The sequence below is a fragment of the Rana temporaria genome, chromosome 7 (genome assembly GCF_905171775.1).
Source record: "Rana temporaria chromosome 7, aRanTem1.1, whole genome shotgun sequence".
In the NCBI taxonomy this organism is placed as follows: Eukaryota; Metazoa; Chordata; class Amphibia; order Anura; family Ranidae; genus Rana; species Rana temporaria.
The window spans coordinates 167957787-167980511 of NC_053495.1; the positions used below are offsets into that span (position 1 = coordinate 167957787).

A 22725-nucleotide genomic window follows, 5' to 3' on the forward strand; every position below is an offset into this window, starting at 1 on the left:
CCCCCTTCCCTCCCCCTTTGGGGATAGAAATTCATTATTCAGACATAGATTGTTGAAACCTACTGCAATTACATAGGCATATATGTGATTTAATGATGTATTTTTGCTCTTAGAAGTCATTCTATTATCCACTTGTACCTGTATATGAGAGAGGAGGTCCTGAGAAAGCGGATGTCTCCATGAAACACGTCGACCTACATTTCCTAATCTCTGAAGACTACCATGCTATGCATCACTCATCCCCTTAGTGGATAATGATTACATAAGAGCACCAATTTATCTTTGCCATACTATGAGGCTGGTTTGAAAAACACACATGCATATAAGATGTATGTTTTTATTGAGTCTTTTTACTGGATAAAATAAAGATTTGTATATATGTTTTTGGACTATTTGAGGTATGTATGTGTTCCACTGGAGGGGTATTTAAAATCCTACCATGTATTTGTATATTGTTCAATAAACTAGAGTAGAAGACACTAAGGGCCAGATTCAGATAGGTCAGCGGATCTTTCTGCTGGCGTAACCTATCTGATTTACGTTACGCCGGCGCAAGTTTTTGAGGCAAGTGCTTTATTCAGCGTATCGTAAATCCTCCAGCGGAATTCAAATTCTGCGGCTAGGGGGTGTGTAACATTTAAATCAGGCGCGTCCCCACGCCGAACGAACTGCGCATGCGCCGTCCACTAAATTTCCCAGCTTGCATTGCTCTAAATGACGTCGCTAGGACGTCATTGGTTTCGACGTGAACGTAAATTACGTCCATCCGTATTCGCGAACGACTTAAGCAAACGACGTAAAAAATTCAAAATTCGACCCGGGAACGACGGCCATACTTAACATAGGATACGCCGCATATAGCAGGGGTAACTATACGCCGGAAAAAGCCGAACGCAAACGACGTAAAAAAAAAGCGCCGGGCGGTCGTTCGTTTCTGAATTGGCGTAACTCCTCATTTGCATATTCCTCGCGTATACAAACGGAATTGCCACCTAGCAGCCAGCGTGAGATTGCAGCCTAAGATCCGATGGTGTAAGTCACTTACACCTGTCGGATCTTAGGGAGATCTATGCGGAACCTGATTCTATGAATCAGGCGCATAGATCCGACCGACGGAACTCAGAGATACATCGTTGTATATCTCTCTGAATCTGGCCCTCAATCTGATCTATTGCTTCAGAGTGATGGCACCTCCTTGAAAGTGAAGGAAAACTGGTAGTAAACAGGGACTCCACAAAGTCCTGAATGTACAGAGATAAAGCTCTCCCAAATGAGGCCAAAGAAAGCCTCTAGGTCTCTAGATCCAGAAGGCTGGTACTCACTGTGTCCTGAATACTTTGTTGTCACCTGCAGTATCAGTCAGTTTCTGTAATAAAGGGGGGGGGGGGACTTTCTAATAACAGAAGATGAATCAGCACAAGGGACACATAGAACTGATTGTATGTTATGTCCCTTGTGCTGATTTTTCTGCTTTTGTAATTTTAGTTGCACTTAGGCTTTACCTTAGTTAAAGACCGGTCACTGCTGTTCTTTCTCCTTGAGCAGGATGACTGGTCTTGTCTCTGCCCACTCCTGTCATTTTCTGCAGGAAGCCTGTAGTGGGTGGGGTCTGCTGGGTTCCTCCCACAGGTCTGCTGGCTAAACAGGCTATGTACAGCACAGTGATGGATTCAATCTTACAAGGGAATAACTGGGCTTGTAAACATTTGGTGCACACAAAGGGGATTTATATCCTTTGTGACTATTGAGAAATATGTTTAAGGCCAGGTTCACACCTAAGCAAATTGAGTGCGGCTTAAACCGCATCTAATTCGCAGGACATTTCAAAATACATTGTTTTCAATGAGGCTGGTTCACATATGTGCGATGCATCCGCACTGCGCATTGCCTCCAAACCGTGTGCGTTTTTTATGTCTTGCGGTGCGGCTCAGGTGCGAATTCAGTCCCATTATCTTCTATGGGTACGCATCTAATTCGCAGATGTGTTCTGTTCTCTTCAGGAATTTCTCTCATTCAGCTCAATACACTTCTCCCCCACTCTCCTCTCACCCGTAACTTCTCCCAGGTCTCCAAATTCGCATCTAAAACGTTGCTAATCTGCTGAACACTTCTCTTATCTCTCTGCAGAGATAAGAGAGCTGAAATTCGCACCGCACTAGTGTGATTCAGGCCTCAAGGAACATTTTTGAGCCTGGAGTTCAACTTTAAGCTCACAGGACGTGACAATGACACTTCTTGCTTTTGTGGAAGGATTAACAGGTATTTTCTGTACTTGCAGAAAATGTTCTTGAAATTAAGCTTGAAAAGTAACAAAACAAATGCAGTCAACACATTTACGGAGTGGCAGTGGAAGTGGTGAATGTCAACAAATTTGTTTAGATTCAGAAAAGGTCCAAACAACACTGGATCAGTATAACAATCCAGCAACTACAATTTAAAGGAGTTGTAAACCTTCCTGTTTTTTCTCCTTAATGCATCCTATGCATTAAGGAGAAAAAACATGCAATACTTACTGGCCCCCCAGCCCCCCGGATTACTTACCTGAGCCCTCGAGAACGCGCTGGCTTCTCGGCTCTTCTCTGGCTTCTCGGCTCTTCATTGGATAGATTGATAGCAGCGCAGTCATTGGCTCCCACTATTACAAATTTAATGACATGGGCGCCTGGGGTCGGTGCCGAGTCTGGCATTCGTGTTTATGGAAAGTGCTTCCCAGAGGGGGTTATCTGATGCTGGAGGAGCCAAGACAGCCACCGACGGACCCCAGAAGACGAGGTTCTGGGCCACTATGTGCAAAGCGAGCTGCACAGTGGAGGCAAGTATAACATGTTTGTTATTTTTTTTTTAATAATCTTCGAACCTTTACAATCACTTTAAAGAAGGGGAGGTCAGTAGGGGATTACTGCACATTCTGTGAGCGCAGAATTCCTTTAATTGGCTACGAACTTCATAAATAAGCTTTATCAAGGCTTGGTGACCTCAAAGGGACATTTAAAGGTTTTACTCTACTCAATACTGAATCACCTAATAACTTCTCATATCTGTTGGAACAGCAGTGGTGAGATTTCCCTGTTGTAGTTTCCAAGCCTGCTATGCTGTCTCATGTCTTTTGCCACAAGCTTCATAATCAAAGATACATTATACCTACAGAAAGAACATTAGTGCCTCCTATTGATGGCTGCAGTAGGTAGCTATTGCTGGAAACTCAGCGGAATGGGTGATTTGCTAACCAACATCTATCAAAACTGAATTATTTTGGGTGGAATGACCTTTAATAATAAGCTAAGGATTGCTTTACCAGCTGTTCCTGAGTAGTCACTGACGGTTAGCTTGTACTTGTCCTTAGATGTCCCCACGTTGAAGTTGGCATAAACGGCATAAGCTGATTCATTTTCATTACGGAGGTCCACACGCAGTTCATACGCCACAGGGGTGGAAGTAAGTTTATGGATCCATTCCAGACCTACAATGACAGAGACAAAAAGATGATGGGCCATATTCTTGTACATTTTAGGCGGGCGGCGCGTAAGCCATTTACACTACGCCGCCCCAACCTACAGGAGCAAGTGCTGTATTCCCCAAACACTTGCTCCGTAGTTTGGGGCGGTGTAGTGTAATTGGCCCGGCGTAAATCCAAGGGGGCGGCTTGTATTTAAATTAAGCGTGCCCCCGATTCGAACGAACTGCGCATGCCCCGGGCTTAAAATAGCCCAGTGCGCATGCTCCAGTTCTCGGCGTAAAATGTCAATGACGCGACGTGTGCGTCATTGACATAAAGTCGTATTCAAGAACGACTTAGGGAAACGACGTACCCGACGGGAAAAGACGACGCGGACCCGACGCCATACTTAACATGGCGTACGTGGGACTGGCGTAAGGTTACCCCTCATATAGCAGGGGTAACCTTACGCTTAGGCAAACGACGTTAGCGATGGTTACGCGACGCGAATTCGTTCGGGAATCGGCGTATCAGGCTCATTTGTATAAACAAATGAGACCTGAACGTAAACGCCACCTAGCGGCCGGCTGGGTAATTACATTTAAGATCCGACAGTGTAAGTGACTTACACATGTCGGATCTTAAGCGTATCTATGCGAAAATGATTCTAAGAATCACTCGCATAGATACGCGGGCCAAAAAAGAGAGATACGACGAAGTATCCTGAGATACTCCATCGTAACTATACTCAGAATATGGCCCGATGTCTGTACTCATGTGTATGTATAGCTGAAAATGTTAGTTTTTTTATTCAGGATAGAGTAGGGCAGGGTTAAAACACCTATCAGATTATTGCCTGCTGTTTGTGTCCCGCTACGGAGATTTTCCTTAACTTCCTGTCCTAGAGACACAACACAAATCTGTGTCCCTAGGACATACCAAAGTGAGATTTCCGTCTTGGAGAGTTGTCACCACAACATTTGTCTCTATTGGATGATAAACACTCATCTCTTGCTCTGGTGACAGCTCTAATATTTAGAATTTTCCCAAAAGTATTGGGACACCTGCCTTTACATGTACATGAACTTTAATAGCATCCCAGTCTTAGTCCTTGCTTTGTTCACTGGTCCAAATCATTTGGTGGAGGGGGGATTATGGTGTGTTTTTTTTTAGAGGCTTGGCTTGACCCCTTAGTGAAAGGAACTCTTAAGGCGTCATTTTGGACAATTTCATGCTCCCAACTTTGTGGTAACAGTTTGGTGATGGCCCTTTATTGGGGGGCCCCCAAATTTTTTTTTACCCAGGGTCCAATCTACATTAAAGACGGCCCTGACTCTATCCAAAACAAAAAAAAGTTTTGCCTTTAGTAATACTTTAACCATTCCTTGTGCACTGGCTTGATTTATAAGCCTCTATGGTCCTTACCAAGCCAAAACTCATCACTTGGGTCTCCAAAGCCTTCCACATATGTCCTCCAGCGTTGATAGAAGTCAAGTGTTCCAGTGGTTCTTCTCTGGAAGACCTGAATAAAAATGTTGGATAGTACGTTATGAGGATTTGAATGATTCATCGTCACCATTAAGATCTCGCTGGTCAGGTATTAGGGTGCAGTAATAAAGCACAAAAGAAAGAGGGATTTGTCCCCTAAATTGGACTTTAAAGGCACTCACGTATAAAGATTTTTTTAGAGAATATATAAGTTATTATAAAGTACAAAACAATAGTGAAAATTTTATAAAATTGCGCATTGATGGGATGTATAGAATTAACAATTCCATCAATACGAAATTTTATCAAATTTCTATTATTGTTTTTCACTTTATAATAAATTATATATATTTTTGGAAAATTTGTTTATACGTGAGTGCCTTTAAAGTCCAATTTAGGGGACAAATCCCTCTTTCTTGTCTATATCACATGGATGTGGCACATAACAGAGACTTATACCGTTAACTTATCCTGTCTTAATGCACAAAAAGTTTTAATTTGTATTCATTTTCCCTTTCCCTTGTTTGCTCATTTTTTCGTATTCTTTTTTTAAGACAAATGATAAGTACAAACATAAAACAGATTGTTCCCCAGACGACGTCACATACTGACGAAACGTACGTCGGGAGGAGGAGACGCTTTGACGTGCTGCGTCTAGGTCCAGAGGACGGGCGTTCGTAGTAGCCGGCCGGCTCGAAATTACATGCTGTTTTTACCTGTTTTTATGTAAGTGTTATCTACCATATTAAATTGTTTCCCTACGGTACATCACTATGTGGAATTCCTCTTTTTTATGGTGACTTACTTGGCCAATATTGTACGAGGGAGTCGTTTGCTTTCGATTGATACTTTCTGAAGTTAACCCCTAAAGGCCCTGGCTGGGTTTGGCCACAAGCTCCATATTTTCATTTGTCTGGTAAGAGTCCCCCTTATTCGGTGATTCCTTTTGGTGGAGGCTTTCCCTTGGTGTGCCTATTCGTGATACCTACGGTACATCACTATTTGTTGCCTGCATATTTATTTTCATGTTCTTCGGATTCCGGATCTATCCACCTACATTGGAGGAATACCATCCGGACTTCCATTAAAGACCCTAGCCGGGGAGTTCAGCTGCAAGCTTTTCTTGCTTGCCTTTCTGGTAAGCTCATAGACATTTACCTATTCATTGCACCGGTGGAGGAATTTTTGTGCGTTCAGTCACGGGCACAACTTCATTCAATAATCTATTCACAATTCATTCACTTATGAACTTTTTATTATATTGTATCATTTATGATTTTTTATATATGGACACTATTTAATTATATCAACTATATTGATATTCCTCATTCACTCTTAGTTAGCGCAACTTACCTGTTTTGTATAAAACAGATTGTACATTTCGTTAACAGCACAATACCATTCACCACATTATGTTTTTTTTATCAGCATTCATCTCCAATTTATTATCATGTGAAATATAAAGTTTTGGTCTGTCATTCAACAATTGTTTTTTTAGCGCAGTAATTGCACCAAATATTGTCACTAAAATACATTGTACCTGAAATGTCTGGTATCTTATCTTTATAGCTTCTAAAGCAGTGGTTCTCAACCTGTCTAGTGCCATGGTCCCTTGATAACATTTCCCAAGTTGTGGGGACCCCTAACACTAAAATTATTTTCATAGCTTGGGTTGTCAGCACCCAAGGCAAGACAAGTAATTTGCACCCCTAACCCACAGACATTTAGCACTGACCGAGTCCCTTCCACTCATACAGTATTAAAAACCCTTATGGTACATTTTAGGATGTACCACTCTTTCTCTTAGTTCTCTTTTCTTTCCCTTTTATCTCTCTCTATCCTAATTTCTTGTTTTCCCCCCCCCATCCCTCTCTCTAGCTGTCTTTCTTGTTCTTTCTCTTATTCTTTCTCTCCCCCTTTTTTCCTCTACCTTCCATATATTCTCTATCCTACTCCTTGGTGGTGGGGGGAATGGGATGAGTGGCAGTGCTGGGGGGAGTTGGGTTTAGTGGCAGTTCTGATCAGCCAACTTAGGTGCTCTTGATTAAGGTCATCTGTTGATCTGAAAACTGTAGTGGAGACTTTTAATGGCAACTATAATCACAGGTGTGTCTCCGGATTCACTGTGTCTCCGACCTTGTGGTGTCTTGTAGCAGTGACACCTATGCCAAAATCAGAAGATAGGGTCTCCTCCAGCCCCTCCCACTTCATTCCTCACCAGTCAGCTAACCTCTAGTCTCTGCCCCCTAGCCATGCCTTGAACTGAATGTGCGGCTGCGAAGAGGCTGAGTGGGCAGCTGCAGGCTCCAGGAACAGCCCAGCCGGGTGGCCACAGGCTCCAGGGACAGCCCTGCTGGGCAGCCGCAAAAAGGCTGGGAGAGGGGTGCAGGCTTCAGCAACAGCCCAGGATTCGGTGATCCCAGGCAAATCGTCATTCCGACCCCCAGGTTGAGAACCACTGTTCTAATTGAAGGGAAGGGGAAGGGGACGGTGGTATTTTCTTTCCTGCAACCTCGAGTTGCAGGAAAGATAATTGTTTTTTTCCCAATCAACACAGACAGGAACCATTGTGTTCTCCGAGCAGAGCGGGAGGGGTTTAAATGCCAACTCCAGGAAGAAAGTCTGATAATCTGATAATTTGTGCACAGCTTTCAAGAGCTGATTACGACAGTTCATGTGAAAATATCACAAAATAAGCACAAAAACAATTCTTGTAAGATAACAGAACGAACGATTTTCATTTAATTAGTATGGTTACATATTAAAGGATACATTACAGCACATCATTTGTGAAGTTGTATTCTATCTAATGAGAATTTTTGTAACTTATTTGTTTTCCATATGAGACTGGCATGGTAAAAAAAAAAAAATTCTGATGTTTTCATTGTGTGTATGGGCTTTTTATTCTAGGAGCAGAGGATTAAGGTAAAATCACTTAAACTGGCACACATGCATAGTTTTTTTTTCATTCACCCAGTGGGCTTTTTTCAGTCAGGGCACCCTTTAAAATTATAGGCGATCACAAGGCACCCTTTAAAATTATAGGCGATCACAAGGCACCCTTTAAAATTATGGACAGTCTTGAGGCACCCCTTTCTAAAATGAAAAAAAATAATCTTATAGCTTTACACAATGCAGCAACATCCACACGTAGGACACCCAACGTTAGAGGTTATTTATTCTTCCAAAGCCAATACACTTTTGTACACTGGTTCTGACTAGTATTCCAATTTTTCTCTTACCCCTCAATTTCTCTCCATCCGTCTGCTAATGTCACCCCAGTGCTGAGGGAGAGGGATACAGAAGGGCCAAACAAGGATGCTGTGGAGGCAACAGACATCCTCCCTTATAACTGATGACGTCATTAGTTGTTAGGATGCCAGTGTCTAGAGTTGTAATGGTTATGGTGCATAATGAAAACCTGTGTCTTTGTGCAACTAAACGGCAGGCATGAGCCACCCGCTGGCTTGTATACAATTTTTGATCAATTTGCATTTTGCCAAGGCAACCCTGAAGAAACCTCAAGGCATCCTGGTTAAAAAAGGCTGTTTTATAGGGACCCTACAGGTATGGCACATACATAGGTACATTGCTCCAAGCTGGACCAATGTAACTATGTAAAAATTGCAATACCTAAACGTCAGTTTTAAAGTGGTTGTAAAGTCAGAAGACTTTTTATGTTAATGCATTCTATGCATTAGGATAAAAAATCTTCTGTGAACAGTAGCCCCCCTCAGCCCCACTAATACTTACCTGAGCCCATCTTAGTCCAGCGTTGTGCACGAGTGCCTCAGCCGTCCCGGACTCTCTCTTTTGATTGGCTGAGACATTGGCCCCCACTGCTGTCAATCAAATTCAGTTAACCAATGAGGAGGGAGAGGGGGTGGGGCCGAACCGTGGCTTTGTGTTTGAATGGACAAACAGAGCTGCGGCTCGGCTCCGGGGCCCCCACAGCAAGCTGCTTGCTGTAGGGGCACTTGGCAGGAGGGAGGGGCCAGGAGCTCCCTTGAGGAACCCAAGAAGAGGAGGATCGGGGATGCTCTGTGCAAAATCCCTGCACAGAGGAGGTAAGTATCACATGTTTGTTATTTTTGAAAGAAAAAAAACAAGACTTTAGTATCACTTTAAGGGTAGCAAGGGTCACTGGTAAGGATAGCCTGGTAGCCCTAAGGGGTAAGATAAGAAATACAAGTATAGAGGGGGTGAAGCCAATAGGAAAGGATACGTTTTAAGAAGGGAAGATATTTGTCCACTTTTAACCAATTCTGGATCAATTTAGGAGCAATATTAAAGAGTGGAAGAGTATTAACACTATAAATAAAAGTTACCTGCTTCTCTACAGGCTACTGATAGGTCATTTGTATTGCCCAACGATGGCTCTGCATATAATGTAGTCAATGTTTGCATACAAAGCTACACATTATAGTAGAATGCTCTAATGATGATTGTTAGTTTACATTTCTAGATGATAAAAAAGGGGTGAACAAATTGTCAAATTGGATTTAGGAGCACTTACAGTCCATCCACCGCCATCTGTATCCTGATCGCAGTACACTCTAATGCCCTTTGTGTTCTCTCCTCCAGGGTAGATGGTGTACACTCCGCTATTTCTGTTGCCCGCCATTCGAACTTGGACACAGTCCACGGGGAAGGTAATGACCATAGACACTGGTATTGAGAAGAGAAACCATACATAAAAATTGATGCCTGAAATCATCAATGTCTCTATAAATACTTTTTTTATGCATTGGCATGCCCTTTTCTCATAAATAAGTGTGGTTAATAAATGTGGCCTATTAATAACATTAGAGTTCAAAAAGTGACATAAGAATAACCCTTTGCCTGTATTTTCCTATAGATGCTAAGATTAGAGAATATGTACACCCAACATTTCATATTCCTGATATGTGCCTGTTGCACCTTGTACCTTTATGAATAAGTCTCCTGCTCTTTTTGCATTTCTTCCTTTGTGTGAAATCCCTGGTGTTCCTGCCAGTCCCTCTGCTTTCCTATTAAAAACTGACCACACTAAGCTCGGGAGCACAGCATGATCAGTTCTCTATTAATGCTGAGAACTCAGCCTGCTCTCTTCCAATGACCACACTTGTCCTGATACGCCTCCCCTGCATAGCCATTCACTGGGATAACCAGTGTACTGCTGTTTCTCCTCCTCCAGCTCTCTGAGCTCCTTATTCAGCTGAGAAGAGAAGGAAGGTGATCACGAAAAGGGGGGAAAATAGGTATTTATAATGTTTTTTTACATATACAAACAAAGGGCCAGATTCACATAGAATTGCCCTACGCTGCGGCGACGTAACGTATTACATTTACGTTACACCGCCGCAAGTTTTCAGCATAAGTGCTTGATTCACAAAGCACTTGCCTGTAAACTTGCGGCGGCGTATCGTAAATCCGCCCAGCGCAAGCCCGTCTAATTCAAATGGGGCGGGGACCATTTAAATTAGGCGTGTTCCTGCGCCGAACGTACTGCGCATGCTCTGTCCCTTAAATTTCCCGACGTGCATTGCGCTAAATGACGTCGCAAGGACGTCATTGGTTTCAACGTTAACGTAAATGGCATCCAGCGCTATTCACGATTGAATTACGCAAACGACGTGAAATTTCAAATTTCGATGCGGGAACGACGGCCATACTTAACATTGGCTAGACCACCTAGAGGGCAGCTTTAGTTTTACGCGGCGTATCTCTACGGAATCGGCGTAACTAGTCATTTGCATATTCTACGCCGACCGCAATGGAATTGCCACCTAGCGGCCGGCCTAGAATTGCAGCCTAAGATCCGACGGTGTAAGTCACTTAAACCTGTCGGATCTTAGGGCTATCTATGTGTAACTGATTCTATGAATCAGGCACATAGATACGACAATCGTATCTCAGAGATACGACGGCGTATCAGGAGATACGCCGTCGTATCTCTTTTGTGAATCTGGCTATTTGTGGCTGAATGGGTTGTTTCACAAGGTAAGGGTTTACATCTACCTCAGGCGGTTTTAGCCTCATCCAATTTGCAGGACATGTGACAGGCTCTCAATGGAGGCTCTCTGCGGGGCGGCCACGGTGCAATTTTCAAATAGGGCCTGTACATTTTTGGACCTGAATCGCACCTGAACTGGTGAATGGAAATGCAGCAAACATATGTAACTTTAAATGTTAAAGTGTATCTTTGTTTTTAAAGTTATGGCTAGGGTAAGGAAGACCTGTTGTCTGCTAAGGGATGTATTGACAATCAGAATAATGTGTATTGGGGGCTCGTTATGTAATCATTCTGTGATGTTGTGTGTGGTTCCGGATCATTGTTCATGTGGTGACTGCAGTATTCTCAAGTGTATATAAAGAGCCTGTATTCCTTTCAATAAAGAGTCTGATTTCTGCTTGACCCTCAATATAGAGCCCCCTCTCGTACTTGGGGGGGGGGGATAATTCATATGGGTTTCTTGTTTGTCTGATTGGAGTGTTCGGTAGCTGCCTTTGTGTTCAGGAATGGAATATCCTAAACGGCTTTAATCCCTTTCATACTCGGGGTGTCGTTACAGTAACTATTCTCTTTTTTTTCTTGTTAAAGCTTCTTCAAATAGTCAAATAATATTTTATTCTTCAATATGCAACTAATGTTCAGTTTACAGCACAATAATTCAGACCTATTTGCAGGGGTTCTTACACCGGGCCACCATTATAAAGTGTTTTTCACTTAAATGGCTGTTGTTCTTCTACAGCAACATATTTAAGTTTACAAATAGTACAAGCACTAAAGCCCTGTACACACGATCGGTTTGTCTGATGAAAACGAATTGTTTTCCGTTTGTGAAAAAAAATATAACATGTTTTAAAATTTTGCTATGGATAAAAAAAAACTATAGAAAATAAAGATCGTCTGTGTGGAAGTCCATCGGTCAAAAATCCATGCATGCTCGGAAGCATTGAACTTCATTTTTCTCAGCACGTCGTAGTGTTTTACGTCACCGAGTTTGGACACGGTCGGATTTTTGACCGATGGTGTGTAGGCAAGACTGATGAAAGTCAGCTTCATCGGATAGCCGACGAAAATAATGTGTATTGGGGGCTCATTATGTAATCATTCAGTGATGTTGTGTGTGGTTCCGGATCATTGTTCATGTGGTGACTGCAGTATTCTCAAGTGTATATAAAGAGCCTGTATTCGGATCATGTGTACAGGACTTTAGTCTATTTTAGTGAAATCAAAACGTTTTTCTTTGCCTTCTGCTGCTAATGAGCAGCATTGCATCCATATTTTATTACATTTTTTAATTGTGATAAGAACAGAAATGTAATTGTTTAAAATGTTTTTTTTTTTTTTGTCAAGTAAAATATGTACTATTACGTATTGATATTTTGTATTCTTTCTTTTTTTAGCTAACAGCTCAGGGTTTTTATTCACATGTTTATAGACTGTCCTTGTCCTACCCCCTTTGATGTGAAAAGCTGTTATTCGCCAAACTCTTTAGCTAATGTTGTAATTTACACCCATAAGTGAATTACTCATAGAAGTGGCTAAGCTCCCTATGAAGGCTGGTCCCAGGTTTCAATCAGATGGGGAGAGACTCTAGATAGGTAGCTACTGCAGTGATGCCTCTTTAGATTAGTGGTCTCCAAACTGCTGCCGGGTGCCAGTTGCAGCCCTTTGTTTGGCTTTTTATCTGGCCCTTGGGGCACTTTTCCTCCCTCTTATGCAAGACAATATAGCTTCCACTGACACCAACAATGGGCATAATTCATGTTACCGACATCAACAATGGTGTACTAATTTTCTTATTGACATCAACGATGGGGCACTAATACAACCACTGATGCAAGACACTATTCCTCCCATTGGCAGCAATGATGGGGGACTATTCCTCCTCCTAATGCCAAACATGCACTGTTTACTCCCACTGATGCCAGGACAACTTTTACTCCCACCGGCCACGGTCTGGCCCCCCTAAAGTCTGAAGGACAATAAACTGGCCCTTTGTTTAGAAAGTTTGGAGACACATGCTTTAGATAAACCATCTTGCTCTGGGAATCCTTTGTCATGTATTAAATACACATATTTATGTAAAAAAAAACAGATGTTACCAGTAAAGAATGATGTGATGGTCTGTCTGCTCCTTCTCTCTCCTTTGTAGGCCTCCAGGTAGACCTTGTAGTCACCTCCTTTCTTCAGACCCTTCAGTTCATAACTCTTAGCTGCAGCATCCAGTTCAACCTCCTGCCATAGACAAATTAAGTTTCAACAGTAGGTGTCAACATCCCACAGCTCAATTAAGAATCATCTTTCGAATTTCGTGTCAACTCCTCAAAATAAAATTTCTGACCAATACATGTTACTACTATCTATGTTGATAGTCCTAACTAGGAACTAAGATGAACCATGCAGAGCAAAGCATCTGGTTTACTTCAATGCATCCTTCCCAGCAGCACCTAGTTTCTGAATCTTGGCTTACACAGGGCCTTTAGACTTCCTGTGTGACAGTACTGATTGGCCCAGTGCTATCACATAGTCCTCTATGCCGAAAAAAGTGCTGGTTATTTTCCTTGCCTACCATCAGTAAATGGAGCAGCACAGGACAGGAGCAGAGGATACAGGACAGCTCTGAATTCCTACCTTAATTAAAGTGTTTTGTGCTCATCAAACAGATACACTATATTACCAAAAGTATTGGGACGCCTGCCTTGATACGCACATGTAGCCAGATTCAGAGAGAGTTACGCCGGCATATCAGTAGTTACGCCGTCGTAACTCTGAATCTGTGCCGTCGTAAATTAAAGCGTATGCTCAAACTGAGATACGCTTAAGTGTTGCTAAGATACGACCGGCGTAAGTCTCCTACGCCGTCGTATCTTAATTGCATATTTACGCTGCCCGCTAGGGGCGTGTATGCTGATTTACGCCTAGAATATGTAAATCAGCGACATACGCCTATTCACGAACGTACACCCGGCCGTCGCAGTAAAGATACGCAGTTTACGTAAGTCGTTTTCAGGCCTAAAGATATTCCACCAAAAAGATGGTGCAGCCAATGTTAAGTATGGACGTCGGACCCGCGTCAAATTTAAAAATTTTTACGTTGTTTGCGTAAGTCGTCCGTGAATGGGGCTGGGCGTAATTTACGTTCGCGTCGAAACCAATACGTCTTTGCGGCGTAATTTGGAGCATGCGCACTGGGATATGTCCACGGACGGCGCATGCGCCATTCGTAAAAAATTTCAATCACGTCGGGTCACGATTTATTAGCATAAAACACGCCCACCTCTTCACAATTTGAATTAGGCGCGCTTAGGCCGGCACATTTACGCTACGCCGCCGTAACTTAGGACGCAAGTGCTTTGTGAATACAGCACTTGCCTCTCTAACTTACGACGGCGTAGCGTAAATGCGATACGCTACGCCTGCCTAACGTTAGGCTCATCTACCTGAATCCAGCTAGCGAACTTTAATTGTATCCCAGTCTTATTCCGTAGGGTTCAATTTGTGTCCCCAAGACATACAGACTCTGGGACTCTAGGCCCGGGGTCCCTGTATAGGGCCTAGCTGCCTCATTACCAATAGTGACTGCTTCACACTGTTAGACTCAAAGCAGATGGCGATGTCATCAACTCAAGCCACCTGTCTGGGGTTGCCTGATATAATGTGTTTATTGTATGTAGGTCTAGTGTGCCTCCTAAGGGTCTTTCACCAATTGTTAATTGTGCTAATTCACACACCTATTGCCTGCTAGCAAACTTCTGTGGGGATGTGTTTATACTTGTCATATGTGTATTGTACTTTGGGAGCTCGATGCCGGCAAGTGTGACCTGGAATGAGACCTCTGAGTGTCCAGATGGCTAGTCTTTTAAACAAATTAATGTTTCTTGCATATGTTGGATGTTGTTTAGCTATGGTAATTAGATTCCTGTGTGCAGTTTGTATTGTTAGGATAATATGATCAGGAGGGGGATGTCCTCCTGTGGGGTATATATTCTGTGTGAGTTTGTCAAATAAACATTTCAGTTTCATACAAGTTATCTGTCAGTTAGTCTTGTACACTATGCGGCTATAATATCTGATATCTATGTTCAGACTGGAGGAAGCGTTATACTGATGTAAGCACAGTTCCTCCACCCCAAACTCACTCATCCATGTCTTTATGGACCTTGCTTTGTGCATTGGTGCGCAGTCATGTTGGAACAGAAAGGGGCATCCCCAAACTGGGAGCATGAAATTGTACAAAATGTCTTGGTATGCTGACACCTTAAAGCCTCGTACACACGATAGGTTAACCAGAGGACAACGGTCTGAAGGACCGTTGTCCTAGGTTAACCGATGAAGCTGACTGATGGTCCGTCACGCCTACACACCATAGGTTAAATAACCGATCGTGTCAGAACGCGGTGATGTAAAACACAACGACGTGCTGAAAAAAACGAAGTTCAATGCTTCCAAGCATGCGTCGACTTGATTCTGAGCATGCGTGGATTTTTAACCGATGGTTGTGCCTACTAATGATCGGTTTTGACCTATCGGTTACCAATCCATAGGTTAATTTTAAAGCAAGTTGCCTTTTTTTTAACCTATGGTTAAATAACCTATGGGGCCCACACACGATCGGTTTTGACGGTTGAAAACGGTCCTTCAGACCGTTGTCCTCTGGTTAACCTATCATGTGTACGAGGCCTAAGAGTTCCCTTCACTAGAACTAAGGAGCCAAGCCCAACCCCTGAAAAACAACCACACACCATAATCCCCCCCCTCCACCAAATGATTTGGACCAGTGAAAAAAATCAAGGTCCATAAAGACATGGATGAGTGAGTTTGGGGTTGAGGAAATGGCTTAATCTAGGCTTACCTGTAGTTAAAAGTGGTTGTAACGTGTTTATAACCAATTTAAAAGCCAGGGTCCATAGTCAGTAGGCAAGAGGCTAGCCTGCCATCCCCTCCAAAAGCCTCTGTCCCAGGTGAGTCTGTCACAGGAACTTGACTGGCCTGCACAGAGTCCTCACCTCAACCCGATTAGAACGGAGACTGCAAGCCAGGCCTTCTTATCCGCACCAGTGCCTGACTGCACAAATGCCCTTCTGGAAGAATGGACAAACATTCCCATAGACACACTCCTAAACCTTGTGGACAGCCTTCCCAGAAGAGTTGAAGCTGTTATAGCTGCAAAGGGTGGGCCAACTCAATATTGAACCCAATGGACTAAGGCTGGGGTGCCATTAAATTTTTATGTGCGTGTAAAGGCAGGCGTCCCAATACTTTTGGTAATATAGTGTATAACAAAATGCTTCCAATGGTAGGTTTAACACACCAAAATGGTGCAAAAAAAGAGAAGTTATGTTAAGGTTTACGGTACACTTTAAGGACATGACAAATCATGCTTCCAATACTTCCCAAACCTATTATCTCAGACCATACGTTTTTTTCTAAAAAAAATAAGGATTGTTGGCAGGTGTTTAACGGTCGCAGGTGCTTGGTTGTTTTTTAAACAAATTGACTAGAGAAAGAAGGTGCCTATGTACTAGATGTTAAAAATATAATAAACTGCTAACAAATCTCAGTGATGTATCTCAGATGTTGTACCAAATTTAACTTCTGAGATCATTACGTAGATATTAAAGCAGTTTTAAACAAAGCAAGCTTCTATGTCCCCATCTGGCATTGCTGTGATTACCTTTACCGCACAGAGTTTTAGATGTTCTGTAGCTTGTTTCGCTCAATCATATTTTTATGTGTCTGTACATAAAGCAGGCCTCATAATGGGAAATAAAACCACTGGGGGTTAAGTAGAGAACAGTAATATTTGTTTACATCTATGGGTTGGTTTTGTTTTCCCTAGAAGCCGGAAAAAGGGCTGCAGTTACTAACATTTTAAGAGGGTTTCAAAGGCAGAATATGCAATTTTATCAGAAAATGAGCGCCATTATAATGCTAAAAGTGAATAGATACAATATAGTATACAGGAGCTCTGGAAATTGTTTTCCTGGCTTGTACATCTTGCTTTTCACAGATTTTCACTCTATGGGTTCTAGACGCAAGATGATTAGGTGAACATTAAAGTGAAGAACAACAAAATATATTCGGCAAATGCATATTTTCAGCTACTATTGTTTATTGTAATGCAATTTTCGTAAGACTGTAAGGCCTCGTACACACGATAGGATAGCCAGAGGACAACGGTCTGAAGGACCGATTTCATCGGTCAAAACCTTTGGTTAAAAAAATAGGAACTTTAAAATTTAACCAATGGACGCCTAACCGATAGGTCAAAACCGATCGTTAGTATGCAAAAGCATCGGTTAAAAACCCGCGCATGCTCAGAATCAAGTCGACGCATGCTTGGAAGCATTGAACTTAGTTTTTTTCAGCACGTCGTTGTGTTTTACGTCACCGCGTTCTGACACGATCGGTTATTTAACCTATGGTGTGTAGGACGTGACGGACCATCAGTCAGCTTCATTGGTTAACCCAGTGTTTCTCAATTCCAGTCCTCAGGCCCCCCCAACAGGTCAGGTTTTCAGGATTTCCATTATTTTGCACAGGTGATTTGATCAGTTTCACTGCCTTAGTAATCACCACAGCCTTTTCATCTGAGGGAAATCCTGAAAACCTGACCTGTTGGGGGGGCCTGAGGACTGAAAATTGAGAAACACTGGGTTAACCTAAGACAACGGTCCTTCAGACCGTTGTCCTCTGGCTATCCTATTGTGTGTACGAGGCCTTACAGTTTTTACAATGTTGCCTTTTCATATTTTAGTTATTGTAGTAAAGTAGAAGGAAAGGCTTCTTTCATGAAAATGCCATATAATTCGTTTTTTCATCTATGTGATTTCAAACTCCCCCCTACTCAACCCCTAGGGTGACCACGTGTTCCGGATTGCCCGGGACAGTCCCGCATTTCGCAGGTCTGTCCCGGGCACCTTCATTCCAGAACAATACTGTGTCCCGGAATGAAACTGACACAGCAACCCCTGGGCCAATCTGATGCCCCCAAAAAAGGCCGCCACATCACTGCTTTACTAACTGACAGTACTTGTCCTGGCCTGGAATGCCTGGAGAAGCACAATCCCCGCTCCTGCTTGTGATTGGAGAAATCTGTGCTGTCATTCGTTACAGCACAAGCTTAGTTTTGGGTAGGGGGGTATCCCTGAATGGCAGTTTGGAAATGTGGTCACCCTACTCAACCCCCCTTCTCTATGACTGGTGGGTGTGAGTATCCCGGCTGACAACACTTATAGAGCTATGAATACCGGCATGACGACGTCACTACTGTATGGGATTAGGTGATGTGAATCAGAGGTTCAACAATGTGGCTTCAATTGGGTCCTGTTTGCTGCTTGACTTTATTTTTTCTTTCATTAAACACTTAACTTTGTTTTCTGATTACCTGACGTTTGCCACCCTCATCCACGTAGACTAGTATGTAACCATCAATTTGAGCAATAGGGGGAGTCCATGTCAAAGTGGCTTCTGTCTGTGTAATTTCAGAGGCTTGCAGGTTCGTAGGTGCATCAATATCTAGAAAATAATTTTTAAAATATATACAATAATAACATACTCAACAACCATTTTTTGTCTACAAAAACTCTGACATAGGACAGTTGTAAAAAGGAAAGACCCATGCTTCAGATAATTATGGAGGTACATTTCAGGCATTAGCTAAAAAAAAAAGGATCAGTCAACTGGAACATTTGAAGAAACGTTTTCTTGTCCACATTTGTTTTTGTGCCTTATTTTAGATATTTAGTAATATTTTCCTTAAAGCGGAGTTCCACCCAAAAATGGAACTTCTGCTTTTTGGAACCCTCCCCCTCTCCGGTGTCACATTTGGCACCTTTCAGGCAGAAGGAGGGAGCAGATACCTGTGTAATACAGTTATTTGCTCCCACTTCCGGGCATAGATCACTGCAGTGACTTATGCCACGTCCGCCGTCTACTCCGTCCCCGCCATAGTCTTCTGGGTCGACACACAGGTCCCAGAATACAGCAGGGAACAGTGGGATTGTGCAGTGCGACTCGTGCATGCGCAGTAGGAAACCAGGAGTGAAGCCGCAAGGCTTCACTTCCCGATTCTCTTACCCAAGATGGCGGCAGCAACGCCCGAGAGCCGATGGACAAATCAGCTTTGGGACCCGACATCGCGGGCGCCCAGGACAGGTTAGTGTCCTTATAGTAAAAGTCAGCAGCTGCAGTATTTGTAGCTGCTGACTTTAATTTTTTTTTCGGCGGAACTCCGCTTTAAGGTGGCACTAAACTCAAAAGTTAGGACTTCCTATGTTATGGGGTACATTATGTTAATTGTGCCTAAGCAAAACCTTGAAATATCCACATTTTATCAGTCATTTTAACAGCAATTAGCCGTCATTCAGCTATGTGTACACCAGCCTGTCCGACAGAAACCAGCCAAATGGACGGGTTCTGTTGAACAAGCATGCTGGGAATCTGATAGTACAGCGAGCTCCTCCTGAGAACTTCAGTTTTCTTTTCGTTCAGTACAATAGGTTGAACGAAAAAAAATTGATAGTGTAAGGCACTGCTAGGAGATTTGAAGTAAGAATTTGTTATTTCACTTTTGTGCTGTTCACTGTCCTTCTTGGTTGAAGACTCTGATACAAAGAAACAAAGTTTTGCCTCTATCAAGGTAGTCACCTTCACACAAAGATACAGTCCAGAACAAGTCCTTTTAATTCAAAACTCTGGGAATGGTCAGTTGCAGGGAGATCACAGGCAATACCTATATCTCGTCCAGGGCCGTCTTTAACAGAGGTCAAAAGGGACAGCTGCCCCGGGCCCAGTCATTGTAGTGGGGCCCCAAAACAGCTGCCCCTTGAGCCCGCATAAGCCCTCAGATAGTTGATAAATGACCATGTTGCACTTGGATTTGTAATAAAACCCACCTGTCACAGCTGTTACAGATGCCCTCCTGCTCCTCTTGCTGCCCTTCTCTGCCCATACATGGAAGATGTACTCCATGCCTGGAGTAAGGCCGGTCAATGAAGTGGTGGTCTTATCCTTGCCCACGGTCACCTCCTCACTGTGCCCATCAAGTCCAGAATATGTCAATATATATTTGTCTATCTGTGCACGTGCTGCCTCCCAGGATAGGGTAGCAGTGTCCTCTCCCACATCTGTTGCCTTCAAGTTTTTGGGACCATCAATTCCTGAAAACCATTTTATATATAGTTAGACAATCAAATGGAGCACAAACAGCATAACCTTAATATAACATATTCTTATTATGTATCTATATATCATTAAGGAGTAATTCCACTTTTGGTAAAATGTCCTCTGTACATTGCAAGGATTTAAACAAACATTGTTGCCAATTCTTACCTGTTTCTACTCTGAAGAAAAGGCTTTTTGCTCCACTTTGTATCCTTGGATATTGATTCTGAATGGTAGTGACTAATTTATTTTAATCAACTGGTGTACTTTTAATGTTCTGATAAGAAATGTTGTAGTGTCTGCATCCTTTTTAATAAGTGATTAACCCTTTGGGGGTTTCTCACCAGAAAATTACAGAGCATGTGTCAGGGCTGGGCTCAGCCCTTCCTTCTCTGAGCTGGCCTGTTGATGATCTGCTCATCAGTCCTACCTATTTAAAGCCTTCCAGTTCACTTCATCTCTGCCTTCGCCTTTGTCAACATCACAGAGATTTTCTCCTGCATTCCTGTTGTGGACTTGCTCGGCTGGCGTTCCTTCTGGCTCCTGATCCTGCTTGTTGTACTACTACATTTATCTCTGGCTCTCTGACATTGACTTGGCCAACCGCCTGATCCGGTTACTGAACTCTGGCTATGTTTTGACTACGCTTACTCTTTTTACCTTTTTATTATTATTATTATTATTAAACAAGTGTGATTTAACTGTACTTCTGTCTCGGTCTGATTCATGGTTTTACAGAATGTGTGTATGGTCACCTTAAGATGACAGTGTTTCCCTTGCCAGACCAGTAGCTAGTCTGGAAATGTGAGGTCTAAATGAAAGCACCAAATTAAATGCTAACCCCTACGCAATAAGCTTGGGAAGCAAGAGTTGGGTTGTGATTGGCAGTAATTGTTATTGCAGTGTTTTAGCACTTCCCGCACATTACAGCAGCAGCTAATGTTATCATCCATACATATCCATGACTATAGATCAAGACAATCACTTCCACATCTCTCTCTTTTAGATAAGTTATGCTTTTATGCCTTCTGTCTTGTATCGCTTACTGCAAGCTGCCACTTTATTTTCAAACAAATTACCCAAAGTGACATAAAAATGGTGCGTTGTATTGTGCAACTCATCAATAGCTGAACGGTACCCAGAGCTGTCACTTGTACATGATTTGCACAGACCTGTTAGGAATTTTCCCTGAGATGGTTTGTCTGAGATAGTAGTCATTTCTTTAATAAATAACTAAAGATAAAATGAAATGTGCAGTGATAAAGAAAAGCTATTGTAATATTCACAAATCACAAATGAAAAAGCAGCCGCAGGCAATGGCCGTGGGGAATATTTTCTATGCTCCCTTACAGTTGAATGATCTGGCTGTTCAGGATCATGGGAGAATTATATAAAGCTCTAATTATGGTACATTGAGCGGACATTCTGATTTTAGAACAATGGCAATGCTTCCAGGACAGGATTTTAGCTGTTTGCATAAAGTAGATGTAAATCCAATTATTAAAATCTCATAACAGCTTTAACCTGTTAATGCGATTTAAAAAAAAAAGTAATTTTCAATATTTTTTGTGCACAGAACAAAGAACAATGCAGCAAAAATACAATATGGTCATAGCAGAGAAACTTCAAACAACATAACTAGAATATCTTGCCCACGGTTCGCCCGGTTAGCCCGTAATGGACGGCAGACCCCACCTTTCCCTGGGTGGGGGGGGGGTCACCATCAGAGTCTTCATTTTTCTCATGGCAAAACAGCTTCAAGCTGTTGTGTGACAATAGTGTCACCACTACTCCCCTTTCCTGAGCTGTGAGCCGAGTCCTCACAAGAGTCCAGTTAGCAGGGGCTTCTGGACTGTCCACAGGCACTGTATTGGGGCTTTCTTCTTCAGGATCTGCAAGGGCCAAAGGCTTAAGTATGAGAGGAGGCTGGTACCCTTTTTTAGGGACTTCTTTTACTGGTGGATCATTTATGGAGTCTTGTTCTATCTCCAGCAGGCTTGGCAAAGTAATCACCACTAAGCATGCAGAGTTGCTGCAGGTTTTGGTGGAGTTGCCTCTCAATAGGGTTAAGATCCCCTAAAACCACATAATATACTGGGGTTGGAGGAAACGGGTATTTCTTTACCTGATAGGGTGTGTGCTCCCACTTGGAATCCAGTTTGCTGCCTCCTTACCAACACCCAGTCCAGATGTTGGACATGGTCCTCAAATGTTTTAGAGAAAATTATGATATCATCAAGGTAGACTCAGGCCGCGTACACACGGTCGATCCAAACCGATGAGAATGGTCCGACGGACTGTTTTCATCGGTTCACCGCTGAAGTGGCCTGATGGTCTGATGTGCGTACACACCATCAGTTCAAAAACCGATCGGGTCAGAACGTGGTGACGTAAAACACACGACGTGCTGAAAAAAAACGAAGTTCAATGCTTCCAAGCATGCGTCGACTTGATTCTGAGCATGCGCGGGTTTTGAACCGATGCTTTTGTGTACTAACCATCGGTTTGGACCTATCGGGCAGTGGTCCATCGGTTCGATTTTAAAGCAAGTTCTAAAATTTTTGACCGAAGGACAACGGGCCAATGGGCGGTACACACGGTCGGTTTGGACCGATGAAACTGGACTTCAGTCCGTTTTCATCGG

At 42.8% G+C, this 22725-nt stretch overlaps 1 protein-coding gene across 2 annotated transcripts in view; it reads right to left on the reverse strand.

The window, feature by feature from the left end:
* LOC120945857 (tenascin-N-like) overlaps nt 1-22725 on the reverse strand; it is a 90015-nt gene that overhangs the window by 9460 nt on the left and 57830 nt on the right. For both annotated transcript variants that reach the window (XM_040360377.1, XM_040360376.1), the window contains 6 exons: nt 19814-20077; nt 18304-18434; nt 13019-13151; nt 9441-9592; nt 4862-4958; nt 3296-3460 (listed from right to left, as the gene is read on the reverse strand). In XM_040360377.1, coding sequence (XP_040216311.1) covers nt 3296-3460; nt 4862-4958; nt 9441-9592; nt 13019-13151; nt 18304-18434; nt 19814-20077 — 942 coding nt within the window. The remainder of the gene's footprint in view (nt 1-3295; nt 3461-4861; nt 4959-9440; nt 9593-13018; nt 13152-18303; nt 18435-19813; nt 20078-22725) is intronic.